At 41.6% G+C, this 19155-nt stretch overlaps 1 protein-coding gene across 1 annotated transcript in view; it reads left to right on the top strand.

The window, feature by feature from the left end:
• LOC144768929 (alpha-2-macroglobulin-like protein 1) overlaps window positions 1-19155 on the top strand; it is a 299902-nt gene that overhangs the window by 202014 nt on the left and 78733 nt on the right. The window contains exons 22-25 of the mRNA XM_078652936.1: window positions 12132-12215; window positions 12994-13170; window positions 14643-14724; window positions 17105-17261. Of these exons, the coding sequence (XP_078509062.1) occupies window positions 12132-12215; window positions 12994-13170; window positions 14643-14724; window positions 17105-17261 (500 nt within the window). The remainder of the gene's footprint in view (window positions 1-12131; window positions 12216-12993; window positions 13171-14642; window positions 14725-17104; window positions 17262-19155) is intronic.

Here is a 19155-nt window from a genome sequence, read left to right on the forward strand (position 1 = left end):
TAATGCTTTAATAAATTTGTAGAGTGTAGGTTGGTTTCCGCCTACTGCTGATTGAAAGGCATTGTGCCATCCATCCACTGCACAGTTTCTCTTGGCTTCCTGTGCCAAGGTGTTGCCGCGATACACATTTCATTATGGTATTTGGAATTTGGGTTAGTGTCTGTGTCCGGAGTGATGCAGTCTGCCAACCGAAGTTTTTTCAAAGTAGTCATTAGAGGACTACGTTTGTCTTCATTTAGTTGGTAAAAAGGTATTTATTAGTAAATTGTAGTGGTTGGCTACTGCTGTGACAGGGACATAGCCTAGTGATATGACCTTTTTAATTGCAAAAGCATATTGGCTGTTTGTAGAATATTCTATACTTGGTGCCTCCATATACTTTGATTGAAATGATTGTAGCAGCCTTGTAAGGCTTTGTAGGTGTACATTTTTCGAATGGTTTGAATCAAGGCGTGCTCAAAGTCTATGATTATTTTTTGGGGGTAGTAGTTTAGTTTTATGTTTTACATGGTTTAAGAGGTCATAGTAAGTGCTGCTTTGCTTATTTGGTAGGAGGGCATATATAAAAGGGATATTTGTGTTTTGATAATCACCACGTATGGTGTTTTGGGACCCAATTTGAAGTTCCCATACATCATCCGTGTTTGACGTTTGCCAAGTTTTACTAAGTTATCTGTTGTAGAGAATATTAGACTTTGTTTCTCATTATTTAGGTTGTTTTTTAAAAGGAAAGGTTCCTCATTTTGTGTAATTGTTAGCTATGTGTATGTCTTGGTATCTTCTAGGGGCAAGTGGTGGGGTGTCACTGATGGCTTTTTTAGTTTGTGCAATTAAACGTTTTAAAGTAGGGATAGTTGGTAGTTGGCCTGTTATGGGTTCTTGGACTTTATCTTTAAGGATTTTGGTTGTGGGTTCCTTGAAGCTAGTGCTTGCCTTTCCTATATCCTGAAATACCTCTTTTACTTCTGTTTCTGTCACATTTGGGGGTGGTGCAACATCATCATTTGTAGTTGCTCTCCCGTAGCAATCATTAGAATTATATTTAGTACATTTCCAGTTTATATTAGCTCATGATTTAGTAACTGCTTTCCTATGTATGAAGTGATATTTTACAGCTTCTGTCATTGTATCTGAAAGTAGTGTGATGGTATAAATATAGATAATATTATAAAGTTTATATGTTTGTTATTTACATGGAAAAATTTGAAACTGTTCTATTTTGTATACCTATGCGTATGGTTTTTTTTTAGTTGTTTTATGTGGTTTTTATGCTTTTCCCTCGAGGGTGTTGGAGAAGGTGCTGTCTTTTCTGTTAGTTGGTTGAAAAATTAAACAAAAATGTGTTTGTAGTTTAAAGAGTTTGAGGCGGACTCGGCAGTACACCAGCAGTCTTTTGTTCAGCAAACCACCAAACTCGTAATACAGCGGGTGGACTGCGTAGTCATAGGTAGTGAATCCGGCGGCGATGGTCGGACCACCAAGCTCTTAATCGGACCCTAAGCTACTGTCAAAATAACGTCAGACAGTAGATCAATTGGGGAAGAGGCTTGAGTGCACTAGCTATGTAAGGCACTTTATTTTTATTATACACCGGACTTTTAATACTTTCCCATTAATGGAATCTGGACCATATGTGTCCAGTTCAGTCATTGGGTAAATAGTACAAAATGTACTTTTCTGGATTTCAGTGACAACAAAGTCATTATCTTTGGGGTCAGGATGCTACTGTGAAGGAGAGCCCTGAAGGAAGGTATCCATGTTGGTGACTGAAGGCGAGAAAATGGAAATGGGTGAGTATGCACCCGAATGCTTCGATTCTGCAGACTTGAAGCAGCAGTCCCTCCACCACAGTCTGCTCACGGGTAAGCCAACTCATAATTCGGAAGGCAGTGAACATCATTGCACCAACCTAAGACAGCGGATTTGCCCCAACTGCCATTGAGGCCGGTGGCGAATGGCTGGCAGTGTCAGCCTCAAGCTGGCTGTCAAACTGCAAAACTCATAATACGGTGGATAGATTGCCTAGTTGTGGGCGGTGACTCCAGTGCCACAGCAGTGGTTAGACCGTCAAACTCGTTAATGGGCCCTAAGTTACTGTGAAAATAATGTCAGGCAGTAGATCAATTGGAAAAGAGGCTGGTGTGCACAAGCTATGTAAGGCAATGTATTTTTGTTATATACAGCACATTTAACTCACAGACCCAACTGTATTCACAATAGATAGAATGGTGACAGTGTGTAGGTGTGTGTGTGTGTGTGTGTGTGTGTGTGTGTGTATATATATATATATATATAGTATTTAGACAAAATATTGAAAAAAAACTATTGAGATGCAATGATATCGAGTTTTAAATGTCGTGATGCACAAATATTTTGCACACATATTGTGTGCAAGAATATCTTTGACAAGAATATCGATTTTAAGGTAAGTAATATCGATGTAAAAAATATCTATGTTGTTATTATCATAAAAAATATCTGTTGTTAATATCAGTGATAACAACATTTATTGTAATATTGTTTCCAAAAATATCATTTTTAATATCATTTTTGAATAATTTGTATGTATTTTAGTATACATTTTAATTGTACATGTCATAAATTGGTTGTATAATTTGTGTTAATGTTTTTTAATATAGTTTGTAAATTTGTATTTATTTTTTAAATTAATGTAATAGTTTATGTTTATTTTTAGTGCTGTGGTGGGTTGTGGGGTTTATAGGGGTAAAGGGCAGGAAGTAAATTAATTATAATATATTAATATTATTTTTTAATTAATACTAACTATTTTATTGATAATTACTTATATGAATTGTTTAATTATTTTTTGATTACCTTAGGTTTTAGGTGCGGGTTCTGGGGTTTGTAGGGTATAGGGTGGGAAGCAATTTAGTTATAATTATTTAATATTTCATTTTTTATTATTATTCATTATTTAATTGATAATTAATTATGAAAAATGTGTAATTAATGTAATTATTTATTGTTATTTTTAGTGTGGGTTGTGGTTTTTGTAGGGGTAATGGGTGTGAAGTAAATTCATTATAATAATTAATAACTAATGATAATTATTCATAATGATTGAATTAATAATTAATGATGTCAATGGTATAATTAAGATATTTTTAATTTATATATGAGGTGCACTTTGTTGGCTTTATAGGGGTAAAGGGTGGGAAGTTAATTTAATATAATTAGTAATAAAATGAGTTATATTTTATTAATTGTTTAGTTGATAATGAATTATGTAATTAGTGTAAATAAGATTTTTGTTGTTTATATGTTAGGTGCACAATGTTGTTCTTTTAGGTTTAAAGGGTGGGACATTAATGAAATATAATTATTTTATTATTAGTTCATTATTAATTATTGTTCAATTTATAATTAACTATGTAAAATGTGTAATGTTAAGATATATTTTAGGTGTGTGTTGTTTAGTTTGTAAGGGTAAGAGTAGGAAGTTATTTAAGTTGTAATATGTAACTATCTAAAATGTGTAATGTTAAGATATATTTTAGGTGTGTGTTTAGTTTGTAAGGGTAAGAGTAGGAAGTTATTTAAGTTGTAATATGTAACTATCTAAAATGTGTAATGTTAAAATATATTTTAGGTGTGTGTTGTTTAGTTTGTAAGGGTAAGAGTAGGAAGTTATTTAAGTTGTAATAGTTTTTTTAAAGTGTATTATTTATCATGTTATGTGTTAATTTGTTGTGCTTTTTAATTGAAAAATAACATTATATTTGTTTTTTGTTATGATTGTGAAAATATAGTGTGGCATTTTAAGTATGTTAATAATATTTGTTTTAAATTAAAATATTTATTAAACATTGTAATAAATATGTTTTTTATTTTATTTAATGTAGCTGTTAAAGTATTTTATTTGTTTGAAGTGAACTACTCTCTTGCTACTGTTGTGCACACTGGAGTGGGAATAGTAAATTTTACCCATCTGCATTCCAACGTCTTCCCCTACTGGTGCTCCGACTGGAGTGAGAAAAGTAAATTTTACCCCTCCTGAGTCCAACCCTTTCCGGACTGTTGCACAGATTTAGGGCCCGATTCCAATGCGGTTGGGAACAGCTCCAACAATCGGTCAGAGAGGTTCCAACCGCATCGGAATTTTGATGGGATCAGTCGGAAGGGAATCCGAATCGGTTTTCAGAATGGCTTCACAGCTTTCGAGAGATGTCCTGCCATTCGGAAAGCTTGCAGTAATCCTTTGGCTGGCTCTTTCAGAATGGTGGCCTAGGGGGAACATACTGTGCGCCCCTGTTGATCCCTGCACCTGGTTGCAGGCACCTTATGGTGCCTGCCACCGGGTGCAGGTATGAACGGCACTTTTGCTCTTTGCAATGAGAGCATGCATTGGATTCGTAATGCATGCCTCCATTGTGAAGAATCGGATTGCGACCGAACCCTACTTGCTGGACTGGAACTGACAGCAGGAGGTTGTTCGGTTCCAGTTCCAAACCGATGTCAGATGGAGTCCAACTCTTTCCATACTGTTGCACAGACTGGAGTGGGAATAGTAAATGTTATCCCGCCTGAATTCAACCCTTTCCCTACTGTTGCACAGACTTTGGGCGCGATTTCAATCCAGTTGGAAACAGCTCCAACAGTCGGTCGGAGCCATTCCAACCACATCAGAATTGCCTGTTTGGATTCCTTTCCCACCGACCCATTTTGATGGGGTTGGTCAGAGGGGAATCTGAATCGTTTTTCAGAATGGCTTCCAACGGGCATGGAGTGCCTGTCCTCCATTTGGAAAGCCTGCAATAATCCATTGGCAGGCTCTTTACGAATGACGGCCAGGGGGGCACATACTGTGTGGCCCTTTTGATCCCTGCACCTGATGGCAGGCCCCTTAGGGTGCCTGCCACCGGGGCAGGGATGAACTGCACCTTTGCTCTTTGCAAAGAGAGCATGGTATCTTTTGGATAGACTCCAGAGAATCCAGTCTGCAGCTGCAAAATTAGCCCTGGGGTGGCCAACAAGATCTTCCTCTTCAGGGGCTCTGGCCCAGCCGCACTGGCTCCCAGTGAGACAGAGGGTAAAATTTAAGTCTCTCTGTCTGGCCTTTAAAGCTCTCCATGGGTTAGGCCCTGCCCGTTTACAAAGGAAGTTTTCGTGGCATGTGCCGGTCCGCAATCTACGCTCCTCCTCGGCCAGGTTGGTGACCATACCGAGGTTTAGAAGATCCAAAGCAGGAGGTAGATCGTTCGGCGTGGCCGCGGCGAAACTTTGGAATTCGCTTCCGATCGAACTCAGGCAGGCCTCCGGCCTTCTTGTATTTAGAAGGCACTCGAAAACTTGGCTTTTTTCCTAACCCTTAGCTTATTATCAGGTGCCCCTTTTTGCTTTCGATACGAGTCTATCAGCGCCAGGATGCCTTCTGAGGTGAAAGTGCGCTCTATAAGTGAAATAAATAAATAAATGCATTCCATTCAGAATGCATGCTCCCACTTTGAAGACCAGGATTGCGACCTAACAGGGTTCAGTCGCATCCTACATCCTTGACTGGAACTGACGACAGGAGGTCGCCCGGTTCCAGTTCCAAACCAATGTCAGAGGGAATCCAACAGTTTTGCTACTGTTGAACCGATTGAAGTAGGAATAGTAAATGTTATCCCTCCACAATCCAACACTTTCTCTACTGTTGTACAGACTGGAGTGGGAATAGTACGTTTTACCCCTCCGCAATCCAAGAGGTTCCCTATTGATGAGCCCATTGGACTGGGAATAGTAAATTGTTCTCCTCCTGAGTCCAACCCTTTCCCTACTTTTACACTGACTGGAAGGGAATAGTCATTTGTATCATCCCCCCCGAGTCCAACGCTTTCCCTACTGTTGCACAGACTGGAGTGGGAATAGTACATGTTACCCTTCCTGAGTCTAACACTTTCCCTAGAGCTGCAAAGACTCGAGTGGGAATAGTACATTTTACCATTCCTGTGCCAAATGCTTTACCTACTGTTGCAGGCATTGGAGTGGGAATAGTATATGTATTATTCTTACAATTTTATACTACTCTTATCATTGTTTAAATTTATATTATGATGATGTTTATGTGTATTGAAATGTATATTTTTATTTAGTAATTTTATATATTTCTTTTTTTATGTGTCATTAAATTGGACTGTTTTTAAAAGAATTCCTGTTAATTTGTTACGGTTAAAATGTATTGTGTATGTATATATATATATAAAGCGGTGTTTGTTTTAATCAACTTCCGAGTGGCAAGTCCTATTTTGGGGAACCTGGACTGTGTTGGATGTAAGCGGCCGCCATGGTCGCGGACTTTGCCCTTCGAGTGGAATTTTTGACCTTCGCTGACACCATCACTGGGTACAGCGTGCATGGCGGAAGGGGAGCGTGACGCATTCCAGGACTGCGTGCGAGCCCGCACCAATTGCCACAATAAAGCAGCGTGGAGTAAAAGCAGGACATTTGCCTTTCACCCACTGGGGAATCAATAATGGTTTTAATCGAATGAAGTGCGCATCCACTTGGAGAATACTGTTGAACTACAGCGCCCAGAAGGCCATGTGTGGCCGCGCCCAAGGAGGGCAGGTGCTGGTAATAAATTCACAACATGCTGTTACTTCATTTCTTCGACCTACAGCCATTGAAGAAGAGAGTATGTTGGCTCTCGAAACGCGTTTGGCTTCTGAGACAGATGGAATGCTTTTTCCTGTTTGAATTCCACGAGCAGGTGCCAATAAAGCGGTGTTTGTTTTAATCAACTTCCGAGTGGCAAGTCCTATTTTGGGGAACCTGGACTGTGTTGGATGTAAGCGGCCGCCCTGGTCGCGGACTTTGCCCTTCGAGTGGAATTTTCGACCTTCGCTGACACCATCACTGGGTACAGCGTGCATGGCGGAAGGGGAGCGTGACGCATTCCAGGACTGCGTGCGAGCCCGCACCAATTGCCACAATAAAGCAGCGTGGAGTAAAAGCAGGACATTTGCCTTTCACCCACTGGGGAATCAATAATGGTTTTAATCGAATGAAGTGTGCATCCACTTGGAGAATACTGTTGAACTACAGCGCCCAGAAGGCCATGTGTGGCCGCGCCCAAGGAGGGCAGGTGCTGGTAATAAATTCACAACATGCTGTTACTTCATTTCTTCGACCTACAGCCATTGAAGAAGAGAGTATGTTGGCTCTCGAAACGCGTTTGGCTTCTGAGACAGATGGAATGCTTTTTCCTGTTTGAATTCCACGAGCAGGTGCCAATAAAGCGGTGTTTGTTTTAATCAACTTCCGAGTGGCAAGTCCTATTTTGGGGAACCTGGACTGTGTTGGATGTAAGCGGCCGCCCTGGTCGCGGACTTTGCCCTTCGAGTGGAATTTTCGACCTTCGCTGACACCATCACTGGGTACAGCGTGCATGGCGGAAGGGGAGCGTGACGCATTCCAGGACTGCGTGCGAGCCCGCACCAATTGCCACAATAAAGCAGCGTGGAGTAAAAGCAGGACATTTGCCTTTCACCCACTGGGGAATCAATAATGGTTTTAATCGAATGAAGTGCGCATCCACTTGGAGAATACTGTTGAACTACAGCGCCCAGAAGGCCATGTGTGGCCGCGCCCAAGGAGGGCAGGTGCTGGTAATAAATTCACAACATGCTGTTACTTCATTTCTTCGACCTACAGCCATTGAAGAAGAGAGTATGTTGGCTCTCGAAACGCGTTTGGCTTCTGAGACAGATGGAATGCTTTTTCCTGTTTGAATTCCACGAGCAGGTGCCAATAAAGCGGTGTTTGTTTTAATCAACTTCCGAGTGGCAAGTCCTATTTTGGGGAACCTGGACTGTGTTGGATATATATATATATATATATATATATATATATATATATATATATATATATATATATATATATATATATATATATCTGTATGTATGGGTGTTTGTTTAGGCTTATATGTTAACGAACAAGTCTGTGTTTATGTGAGTGTTAGTGTGTTTTTCTCTAATGATGTGCTAGTACAATTGTCTTTTGGTTGAAGAAGAGATCTTCTCCTCCCTTCACTTTTCTTTCTCTCATATTTGTACATTTATCCACTTTTACCCACGTTTACACTTTCCCCCTCCTTATCTCATTTCCAACAGGCAGAGGGAATACCTCAAGAGAGAACTCACAGTTTCATGCTCTGCACTCAAAGTAAGGAATGGTAATGGGATTGCTTGATGTCGCTTTTTGGGATGGTTTGTTGGTCTAAACTGCAAAGTATGCCACAAACAATGCACTGTATAATACTGTCAAGTCTGCAAACTGGACAGGCCGTGAACAAGACAAGCATGCACTTGTCATGAACCATAAACCTTCATGTGTCATAAACCTACCATACACTATATTTATTTATTTATTTGCTTATATAGCGCAGGAATTCGACCCCCGAAGGGGTATCTCCGCGCTTATGTTCTTACCAAAAGCCATAACCAAATAAAAACAATCAGAAACAAAAAGATTAGAGTCTACATCGTCGGGAACAGGTAAGTCTTTAAGCATTTCCTAACGGCTCCAAAATTGGAGTTTTGCCTCAGGGTGAGGGGCAGAGTGTTCCAAAGGGTGGGGCCCCTATAGGAGAGGGCTCGGCCACCCTGTCTTTCCCTTTTGATCTGCAATACCTGGAGCAGTGATTGATTCTTAGAGCGCAAAGGACGACATGACTCGTAAGGTTTGAATTTTTCTGACAGGTATTTTGGACCAGTATCAAACAGGCATTTATGCTTTACGCAGCATATCTTAAATTTCACCCTCTGGCGGATAGGCAGTCAGTGGAGTTTATTCAAGAGAGGGCGAGAAGGGGATCTGGCTGGAACGTTGAGGATCAGCCTAGCCGCTGTATTCTGGGCCACCTGTAACCTGCCAAGTTGCTCTTCATTGGCAGAGATGAGCAGCCCATTGCAGTAATCTAGTCTACTGATTACCAATGCCTGGACCAAGGTTTTTCTATGATTGTCTGCCAGGTATGAGAACACTCGCCTCAAGAGTCCAATGACCCTAAGACAAGATCCCGCTGCCTGACTTACATGGTCCTTAAGTAGCAGAGACTGATCAAGGCGAACCCCTAAATTTTTTACTACCTGTTTGGGGCAAGGAGCAAGACCTAGATCGGGAGGCCACCATTCAGGTGACCAGAGGAGCGGGGCCTCTCCGAAAAGCATGACCTCCGTCTTGCCCACATTACATTGCAGTGCATGGTATTATCAACCCTAAAATCCAGTGAACCCTGTATCTATAGGATCCCATAAATGGACATCAATATAAAGCAATGTAACTTACATTGATGTGATACTATGATCCCTACTAGTACGTAATGTCAAGACCTCATAGGAATAAATGATTCTATATACCATCAACCCATATGACACCATTAACCTTGCAGCCCACCGGTGCATCACTTTTAATATGGGAAAAAGTGACGTACCGGCGGCTGAAGGGGCTCGTAAATCAGCCCCACAGTCAAGGTTTTCAAAAGGGCACCTAGAAGTGGAATCTGTGCACTTAGAAGTGGAATCTGTGCACTTAGAAGTGGAATCTGTGCACTTAGAAGTGGAATCTGTGTAGTTAGAAATTGAATATATGCACACAGAAATGACATATGTGCAATTAATAATGGAATCTGGCCCATGCTTCACAGTAGGGTTTGTAACTCATACTACAACATGTCAGAGATATCAAGAGGTTTCACTGGAGAACCCATATGCAGTCACAAATTTGAAAATGAATAGTTTTGATGCAATAGTATCATAGAGAAGAAAGGCTGCATTGATGAGACCATGAGCATATGACCCATTGTGACTTCTATGTATTATGTGAACAGTGGTATGGTTTCAGGTTAGTTGCAGTAACAACAGCTTCAGTCTGCCTGGTGGTTGCAAATTCTAGACCAATGACCTTGTAGCGTTTTCTGCATCTGTTGCATATGGTGCTCGGACTTCTCATTGGCTAGAGTCATAACATTGTACATTAGCAGTAAGGATTGGGTGTTCCATGCACTGCTGAATAATGGTTTGTAAAAATTAATCGGAAATATGCATTCTGTCAGGGCCTGTAAGGGACCACAGTGTCATAGAACCTTGCTGGTCAATTAATTCCAGTGTCCACTGTCAGTTGTCTGTCCTGCGGGGACTATTCTGTTGAGCAGCACTGATTGCTGCACATGCAAAGATGCTTTGTTAATTGTAAGGCAGTAAGTGCCATTGTTACTCATGTTATATCCGACTGCATGAATTTCATGACCTGGGTTGTCTGAAAGGTGTATGAGTGGTTGAATAAGTTGTTTTAGAGTTTGCACTGTCCTCTTCCTGTGAGGTCCTTTTGGGAGCATCATGAAGGCTGTCTCCTGGAATGTTTGTGCTCAAAGGAATTGTGTAAGATCACTCTGCAGAAGCAATGCAAACAGTGCAAGTCTCAGAATGATACATGTGTACATCACAGGGGAACCATTTTGTTGAGATAAATCATTCAATATAGAAGATGATGTAGTACCAGCCTTTTCACATGAGATAAGGTCAGATGTGGGGGGGTATTGGTGTCCCTTGATGCTTTCAGCCACAGGAGTCCATAGGTCTACACACAGCTCTTGCCATGAGGACAACGAGCAATAAGTGGATTTTAAAAGAAGCGACCATGGGTTGCGATAGGCCGAATATGGGGCTATGGTGTTTCGCCCATGGTGACCCAGGGTGCTTGGGAGCCTCTTGGGCAGATGTCATGAGTAGGCTAGCGGAGACTGCTAGGAAATCATTTAAAACAGCAGAGGACAGAGAGAACCTGAGTGGAATTTGAAAGAGTAAAACAAGAGCTGAAGCAAAAAAAAGGACAATACCATTATACTAAGTAACGGGAATGTTGGATGCTCTAACCTGGTCACAATGACTGTAAGACTAGATGAGCGAGAATGCATGGCTCGACCAGATGTGCAATGGGTCCAGTAGCTGTCAGAAGTGCAATCCGATATGTTGACCAGTGCCACAATGCCATCAGGCTGTTGTCAGGAAAAAGCCAGGGGGCATGAGATGTTGGTTTGTTCCTGGAATGTAGCAGACGGGAATCATGAAGTAAATTTGTGGATGCTTCTGGTGGACCAGCCTATGGCAGCAGGGCTTTTGAGAATCAGTTCCAGGATAGACGTCAGTGGCTGGGCCCCCCTGCGCATTTTTACCTGCATTGCTATTTAAGACATAAGGTCTATTTGCAATTGTACCGGGTAACTTTCCGCATTGCTCTGCTGTTGTGCAGATTCATTCACTCTTTTTGGTCTGTTCTTTGACCTTGTCTCCTCATACTGTTTTGCCTTTGTGTTTGCCATGTTCTTTAACTTCCTTCACTCCACCGGCTTCCATCTCAAGTCTGTGGCTTATGTTCCATGGGGCCTGCCACAAGAAGCCAGTAAGCAAACACCAATGTTATCTCAGACAAATCACTTGCATGCAAATGCTTGTTTGGTGGGCCTATACTTAATTTTGGGTAATTTGTATCATATTGTGCATTAACTATTTGAGAATGCCAGACTGGCATTTTCCCTTTCTGAAAGACCTGAATTTAGAGTGTACCTTCAGTGATGACACAGAAAAAGAAGTCCTGATGTCTCTTTACTCTCTCATGTCCATTTCCCTTTTTCCTCCAGTATTTTAATCTGCTGATTGTGTTTGCCTATGTACTAGCAGAAGAAAGTTCTAGGGAATGGGGTGCATTGTTGTAAAAATCTACCAGACAACAAACCTGAAACCCTAACAGTCACTGCTATTGGACCCGATAGACAAAGACTCCCGGTCTCACAGGGAATAATTCAAGCATGTGAATCTATGAAAGATACCAAATCTCATCCACCATAATTACTAAAATGTAAATTTTTCTTACCCCTATGTTCAAGATCTTTTCACACACACTCTCAGTATTCCATCAGTGGTGGTACTAGGTTGGTAAACTGACCTCTCTCACCAACCAAGCAGCTGAACTGACCCTACAGCTGTTTAATGCAGATTACAATGCCATTAGGAACCCTTGTGGCCCAAAACAGGAGCAACATGGCAGGTGAAGACATTGCTTTCAAAATCCACAAATGTAGCCTTTCTTAAATCATCATGTTTGACGAGTTTCTTTTCTTGATCCCTTAGAAACTGCAGCTTCCGAGGAGGTTTCCCTATTCCTTCCGAGGGATGTCGTCTCAGGATCTGAAAAGGCGCACGTCTATTTTTCTGGTAAGAGGGTCTGTTAACATAGAAAGTAGTTGGGTACCACGACTTGTCCCCAGCTGCTCACACCTTCAAGTGACCTTCTCTAAATGAGTGCACACCAAAACACAGAACTAACTCCCTCACTGAGAGGACACTGATTGATTGGACATAGAGAATAAACCCCTTCCTGTTCATCAGTACTGAGAATAGTCCTTTTCCTGTGGCATGTACATACAGAGAGGGCATGTTGGGAACTGGGCCTCTTCCACTTGTCTGTTACATTGTCCTTCACATTTTGGTTCCAGCCACTTCCTGCACACTTTATAGAGCAAGGGATCAGCCCTCTTTACCCATTGGCTACCTTCATTTTGAGAGACTGTGCAAAGCCTGTGCTCATCAATCACATCTTCCTAAAAATTATTTAATTTACAATGCTGGTTCAAAGTGTGCTTTATTATTATTATTTTAATAATAACTTTAAATGCCAGCTATTTTTTTGTCAGAGTTTTAGGTGTCCAGTTAGATGGTAATTTATTTTTTGTCTCCTGTTAAGAGTTGTTATAATAAAGTATTTAAGTGACATTGTAAAATGCATGACTTGTTATTTTAAAAAAAAGTCACTAGTAAAAAAGACACCTCAATGATTGTTTCTTAATTTAAAAAAATACAAACATGTGGCAACCACGTTAGGGTGGCTGCATTTTTTTCATTTTTATTTTGTGGAGTATGCGTCCATTAAAAAAACATATCCATCACCCCAGAGATGGCAATCCCTATTGGCTTTTTCCAATGCTTGTTTCAGGTGATCCAGTCGCATCAGCACTGCAGAACCTCGACAATCTTATCCACACACCCTCCAGATGCGGGGAGCAGAACATGATGACATTTGCCTCCCTTGTCTACATGCTCCAGTACCTGCAGAACACGAGGCAACTCACAGACAACATCTGGATGAAGACATATACTGACCTGCAGACAGGTGAGCCCTGGTCTGAGGCCTTTCTAGTCCATGGATCACTGTCTGACTTCTCTTCTCCACCACAGACTAAGGGACGGGTGGCCAAGAGAGGGGGTGCTGTTGGGGGTGCTGTCCAGTAAAGTCTCATCACTAAAGTATGGGGGAAATTTGGGGGTGTTTTTCTAAAGCTGCCAGAAGAAAAACCTTTGAAGTGCCCCCTTATTGTCATTCTCCATCTAAAATCTTTCAGGTTTTGTGGGGTGCTGCACAGAGTCGGATTGGTAAGGCGGGCACTCGGGCAATGGGCCGGTATCTGAGTTGCAACTGTGGGCTGCATTTTTTTGCCATCCTGATGACCGATGTGCTGATGTTGCCAGCGGCCCAGTGCTGTAGCCATTTCAATGTAACGTGTGCTGTTTGCTCTATTTGTGACAGTGTGCTCCAAAATGCACCCCAAAGTACAAACCACACCCTTACTACTCTCTTATTGAATACAGTTGCTATACTTTTTTATTTGTGACACTTGGATTTTTCCCAATCCCTGTGACTTCAGCTATGCAACATTGATAGAAGTTCCCCCACTCTGAAAATTGTTCCAGCTCCCCCTTCACAACTGCTTCTCACCAAAAGACTTCCTGTAACTCTTCTGGTGTTCTTCACGTTCTCTGACAACACTTCCCATCCACACATCTTCCTAATTTCTTCCATTTTCATCCAAAAGGGATTGATTGTGGAGCCTGCTTTTCTTACTTTTGAGTTTATGGATGTGAATACCACTTCATATACTGTGGTGTTGTCCTGTGAGGCTTAAAGGGCCTTTATTGTCTTGTCCTGCATACCACCAAGGATGTGACAAATAGGCAATTTCCTTTCAACTGGCCCCACCACACTTAACTCCAACAAGTATTTCTTTTTGCCAGGGCTACAGGAATTATGAGGCAGTGGAGGACCAAATTATGTGGCAGAGTTGACTAAATTATGTGGAAGGAAAAGACAAATTAAGAAACGTAATGCAGCAAATGTTTTATAGTATTACTTCATAATTTTGTCAGCAAAACGTTTCACTTTATTAGTATGAGTTTAACACCCAAATACAGCAATATGAAACTGAAATGTGGCCAAAGTTTGCAAACTGCCTTTAACTGTGCGGCAGCGCAAGACGCCACAATTTTAGTGAGTTTTGATCCATTTGAGCCAAAAAAAAACAATAATTGTGCAATCCTGCAGATTATGCAGCAGATGAGGGATTATGCAGCAAAAATGGCAAATACATAACTTTGCAGAAAAGGCTGTGGTGGCAGAATCATATCATTCTATTGACCTAGTTTATGACCTCAGAAAGCTTATACATTTCTCCTGCATCAGGCTCAGAACCATTACACAGAGGCTGATACAAGGATGCCTCCTGGCAGTCGAGAGCAGGCTGATGACGTGTGCTGCCGCACAGCTCATATAATGTTGCTGAGTATAAACGTGTTCCTTGTCTTCTGCAGGATACCAGCAAGCGCTGAACTACAAACACTGGGACGGCTCCTACAGCGCATGCGTCGACGAGGACGGCGCTGGAAGCCCCTGGTGAGCATGCGCAGTGCTTGCATTAAGCAAGCCCTCTAAAGCAGGGACTGTGACTTTTACCCACTTTCCAGGGGTGACTTTAACAGCTGTTGAACATACCAGTCATCCACAAACAAATACAAAAAAAATGCTGTCCAGTTTATTTTATAGGCTCCAAAGACTTAGTTTTAGCTCAGTTTCATTGCCTGTCTCTGCTATTAGTAATTTCTAATTTCATTTTTTTCTCATTCTTCTTTTTTTCCTCTTTTGAATTATTTTCCAGCTATGTATCTCATTATTTCTCTCCTCTTTAAAATCCTGTTTCTGTCTGTCTCACTGCCTGTATATATCTTCTCTCCTTCAATTCGAAGCCTGTTTTGCCTTCTGTATCTGTCTGTCTTCACATCTTTCCACTTTCCTCTCCACCTAGTCCCTCTACTCTGTTGCTCAGTTTTTATCCTATGTCTTACTCTTTCTCAGACTTTCTTAGTAATCCTCATTCCAGTGCCTCCTGTGAAAGCCCCTATGAGACTTGCAACAGGAGGGAGACGGTGGGCGGGAGACAAAAGGAGAGATAGAGAAGAGGAAGAGAGAAAGAGAGAGAGAGGATATAAGAGAGAGAGATTTCGAGGGAAAATAGACAAAAGCAGAGAGATGGGTTAAAGAGATAGAGGGGAGAGAATGAGATATGCAGGGAGTGGGACAGAGAATGGCGGAGAGAGACGGAGAAGGATATAGAGAAGAGGGAGAGAGATGCAGAGAGTTGGAGAGAGGGTTCATATCAAAACCATAGGGCGGTGACAACAATTTCTCTACAGGTATAGCTTGGTAGTGTTAAAACCATATAAATGTAATAAAGATCCCTTCCCTCTCCATCTCTGACTTTCTTCTCTTCCTCTCCCTAGCTCTTTCTTCTCTCTTCTCCCTTCCACTTTATCTTTGTCATCTCTCTCTTCCCCCTATCACCACCACCCTCTCCATCTTTCTCTTCCCACCTCTCCTCCTTTAGCCTGCTCCCCACCGCACCTTCCCTATCCCTCTCTGTGCTCATTGCTCCTTTCCCTCACATCACCTGCTTGGCACTCATGGCGCTCATGGAGAAGCGTGGCTCAGTGGTTAGAGGCGGCAGACCCGGAAGCTGAGATCAACCGTGGACCAGGGTTCGATTCCCCGCCTCGGCGGGTCTCGGGCTCAAAAAAATTCCACGGACTCGATAATTCTCGCTCCGGCGCCTACTCAACTCACGGGGTCACACTCTGCGACTCTGGACACCCTGCCGGGGTTTCTCACAGGGGAATACCAGGACGGGTTCCCTAAGCAAGCGCTTAGATACAGTGTCGGTGATTTGCGCTATATAAATACATGTACATTTACATTTACTGAGCCACACTATGTTATTCCCCTCTTCCTCCACTTCTTCTCTGTCCCTATTCTTGCTCATTCTCTACCTACAACAGTTCTCATTTGTATACCTCTCTCTCTCTCATCTAGCTGTCTTCATCTATGCCTCTCCCCACCCTTGGGCTTTCAGTACTGCATTCACTTTGTCCCTCTCTGTTCTCACTGCTTTCTTTCCTCACTCAGTCTCTTCCTATGCACTTTCCCCCTTTCACTGGCTCTTACATTCTTTCCACCAGTTTCCCTGCATCCCACTTCATGCCCCTACTCTTCCTTTATTCTCTTCATTTCTCCTCTTTCATGTGGTATAGGAGCATATGTAGGTCATTTCCATTTTTCGATTCTCAAATAGCGATTTTTAAGGAATCGCTATTTGAGAATAGCAAAATGGAATGTAGGTAATAATTTGCAATTTTTTTGCAAATCTCTAACATTCCTTATTTGCGATTAGCAAATTGCGAATCGCAATTAAGCAATGAGTGTCCCATTCATGGGGATACATTCTCAAATCACAATTTGAGAATCGCAATTCCAAGGGTGCCAGGGTGTCCAAAGGACACCTGTTGCACCCCTGGAATGTGCCTGTAAGTACATGTGGCGGCGCACATACATGCCCTAAGGGCATGTCTGTGCACAACATAGCACTTTGAATTTTTTTTAAAAAATGCATTTTTAAAGGAAATCGCAAAATACCATCTACTTGAAGTAGGTGGTATTTTGCGATTCCTTATGCCAAAATCGCAATTTTAAATGCACCCCTACATATCATTTAAGGAATCGCAAAATTGCGATTCCTTAAATGCTTGAGCAAAATAAGGAATTGCAATTTTTGCGATTCCTTATTTTGGTAAGTGCCACCTACATACCAAATGGGCGTTTGCGATTCGCAAACGCCTTCCTACATATGCCCCTTTATCCTTTCTCTTTCTGTGTGTCTCTTGCACTCTTCACCACTCTCTTTAATCATTTTTTTCTCTCCATCTCCCTTATTTCTTGACCCCAGGTGGACTGCATTTGTGGCCAAGTCCTTGTTCCATGCTGAAGACTTTATCTCCATAGATGAAGACGTAGTGGACACTGCGGTCACATGGCTGCAGCAGAGTCAGTCCAAAGATGGCTGCTTTATGAATGCAAGCCCCCTTCCCCACACCGCCAGGAAGGTACAGTATTCCCTGCTTCCTGCTACTTTCAGCATTTGCACTAAGAAGGTCAGATCAGATTTGTCATCAAGCATGCTCCTTGCAAGGGATGCTACCTTTAAATAGATACATTTACATTGGCTCACATTTACATCACATTTTTTACAATACTTGTCACTAACAGAGACTTACATTTACATTGCATTTTTTACAATGTGTTGTAATAATTTTGTGTTTATTTTTCATTACATGCTTTCACCATCAGTATTGTTTAAAGCTGTGTTTGCATTCTATTTAAGGGAAGAATGCATAATATTTAATTATTTTAAAATTAATGTCATAACATATTATTCACATATTTATTTAAGAAAATAGTTTACTTTAGAATCGGGTTTGAAAATGGTATAGGAGCTAAGACTGGGAAATAATTTTATTAGCAAAATGTTTTTACAATCAGTAAATGTATTTAATTTTTATTAGATGATCATTCTATTTTAGGACAGGAAATCAATTTCACCTTTATTAGACTTCTGTGCACTTTAAGAACGGGTAATTTAATTGACATAGAGGAAAGGCTGGGTAGTAATTTAACCAGAAAGCAGCAAGTATAATACAATTTAAATAACCGATTTTTAAGTAACATTAATTTTTTTTTATAATAAATGAAATTCTGTTTATGAATTGAGTTGATTAAGTGATGAAGGTGCAAAAGATCGGTAGTAATTTAAATGGAAAACATTAATTATATTACCTTTCATAAATAAAATTCTTTTTATCAGCTTACTTTCATTTGAATAATGGTAATTATGCTTTGTTTTAAAACATCAGTTTAAAAAAAAAATTGTAATAGTGATAAAGGGTGTGTACTAAATTAATTAATAACACATTACAATACATATGCAATATTAAAATAGAATTCTAAAATAATCTTTCTGTTAAAAAGAATATTATTGTTTCCTTTTGGATCTGGTTAAAATATATTAGGGGTGGGCGATAAATTCCGCTCCACTGGCAGAGTTTGCGCACTGCTCATTACAGTTGTAACGTGGAGTTCTGCAAAACTCTGCCACCCGCCATGTGGCAGAGTTTTTTCTCACGCATTGCTCACCAATAGTAAATTGGAAGGCGAGAATTCGTGTCCCATAGCGTGAATTTCTCAATATGGGAGGTCGCGAAATATGGTGTGAAAGCTGCCACTCGAAGAGAAAATTTGCTTGAGTGGCAGTAAAGATTTAGCGCCTTCTGGCACACTGCATGGTGCCATCCGGGCTGATTTTGCAGCACAGAACAAGCTCCCAGTGCTAAAACTCAGCACGAGCAGTGGGATGTGCTAATCCCTCTAGCTTGCTGAACTCTGGAATCTCACAAAGTTTTCATGTACATGAACGGAATTCTACAAAGTGAAACTCCACAAGTTCCTTTCACCCCGAGAATATGTAAGATTAACATTGCATCAAAAATCAAAAGGAGATGGCAGTATTGTTTCTTTAAAGTGTCTGTACAATGCACTGCTTATTGGTCCATTAGGATGTCGGGCGGATTGCCCCCGCCAGGGTGGCGGTGGCCACCGCCACCCTGGCGGGGGCAATCCGCCCGACATCCGCATTCTAATCCCCCCCCCCGCCATATTAGGATGGCGTGGGGGACCGCGGCGGACGAAAACACCGTCCGCCGCTTTTCCGCCCCGGTCGCATTAGGGCGGGGCGGTAATGGAACCATATGGTGGCGGTGTCTATCAGACATCGCCATCCATATTAGGGTGCCTGTCTGCAGCTGCTTTTCCGCGGCGGCAATGCCGCCACGGAAAGGCAGGCGGGGATTGCTGCAGGGGCCCCCTGCAGGGCCTCCAGGTTCACCACACTGTCAGGGGGCACATGGGGGGTACCTATGGTACCCCCCACATTTGCATATGCAA

The sequence above is a fragment of the Lissotriton helveticus genome, chromosome 7 (assembly GCF_964261635.1).
Source record: "Lissotriton helveticus chromosome 7, aLisHel1.1, whole genome shotgun sequence".
Lineage (NCBI taxonomy): Eukaryota > Metazoa > Chordata > Amphibia > Caudata > Salamandridae > Lissotriton > Lissotriton helveticus.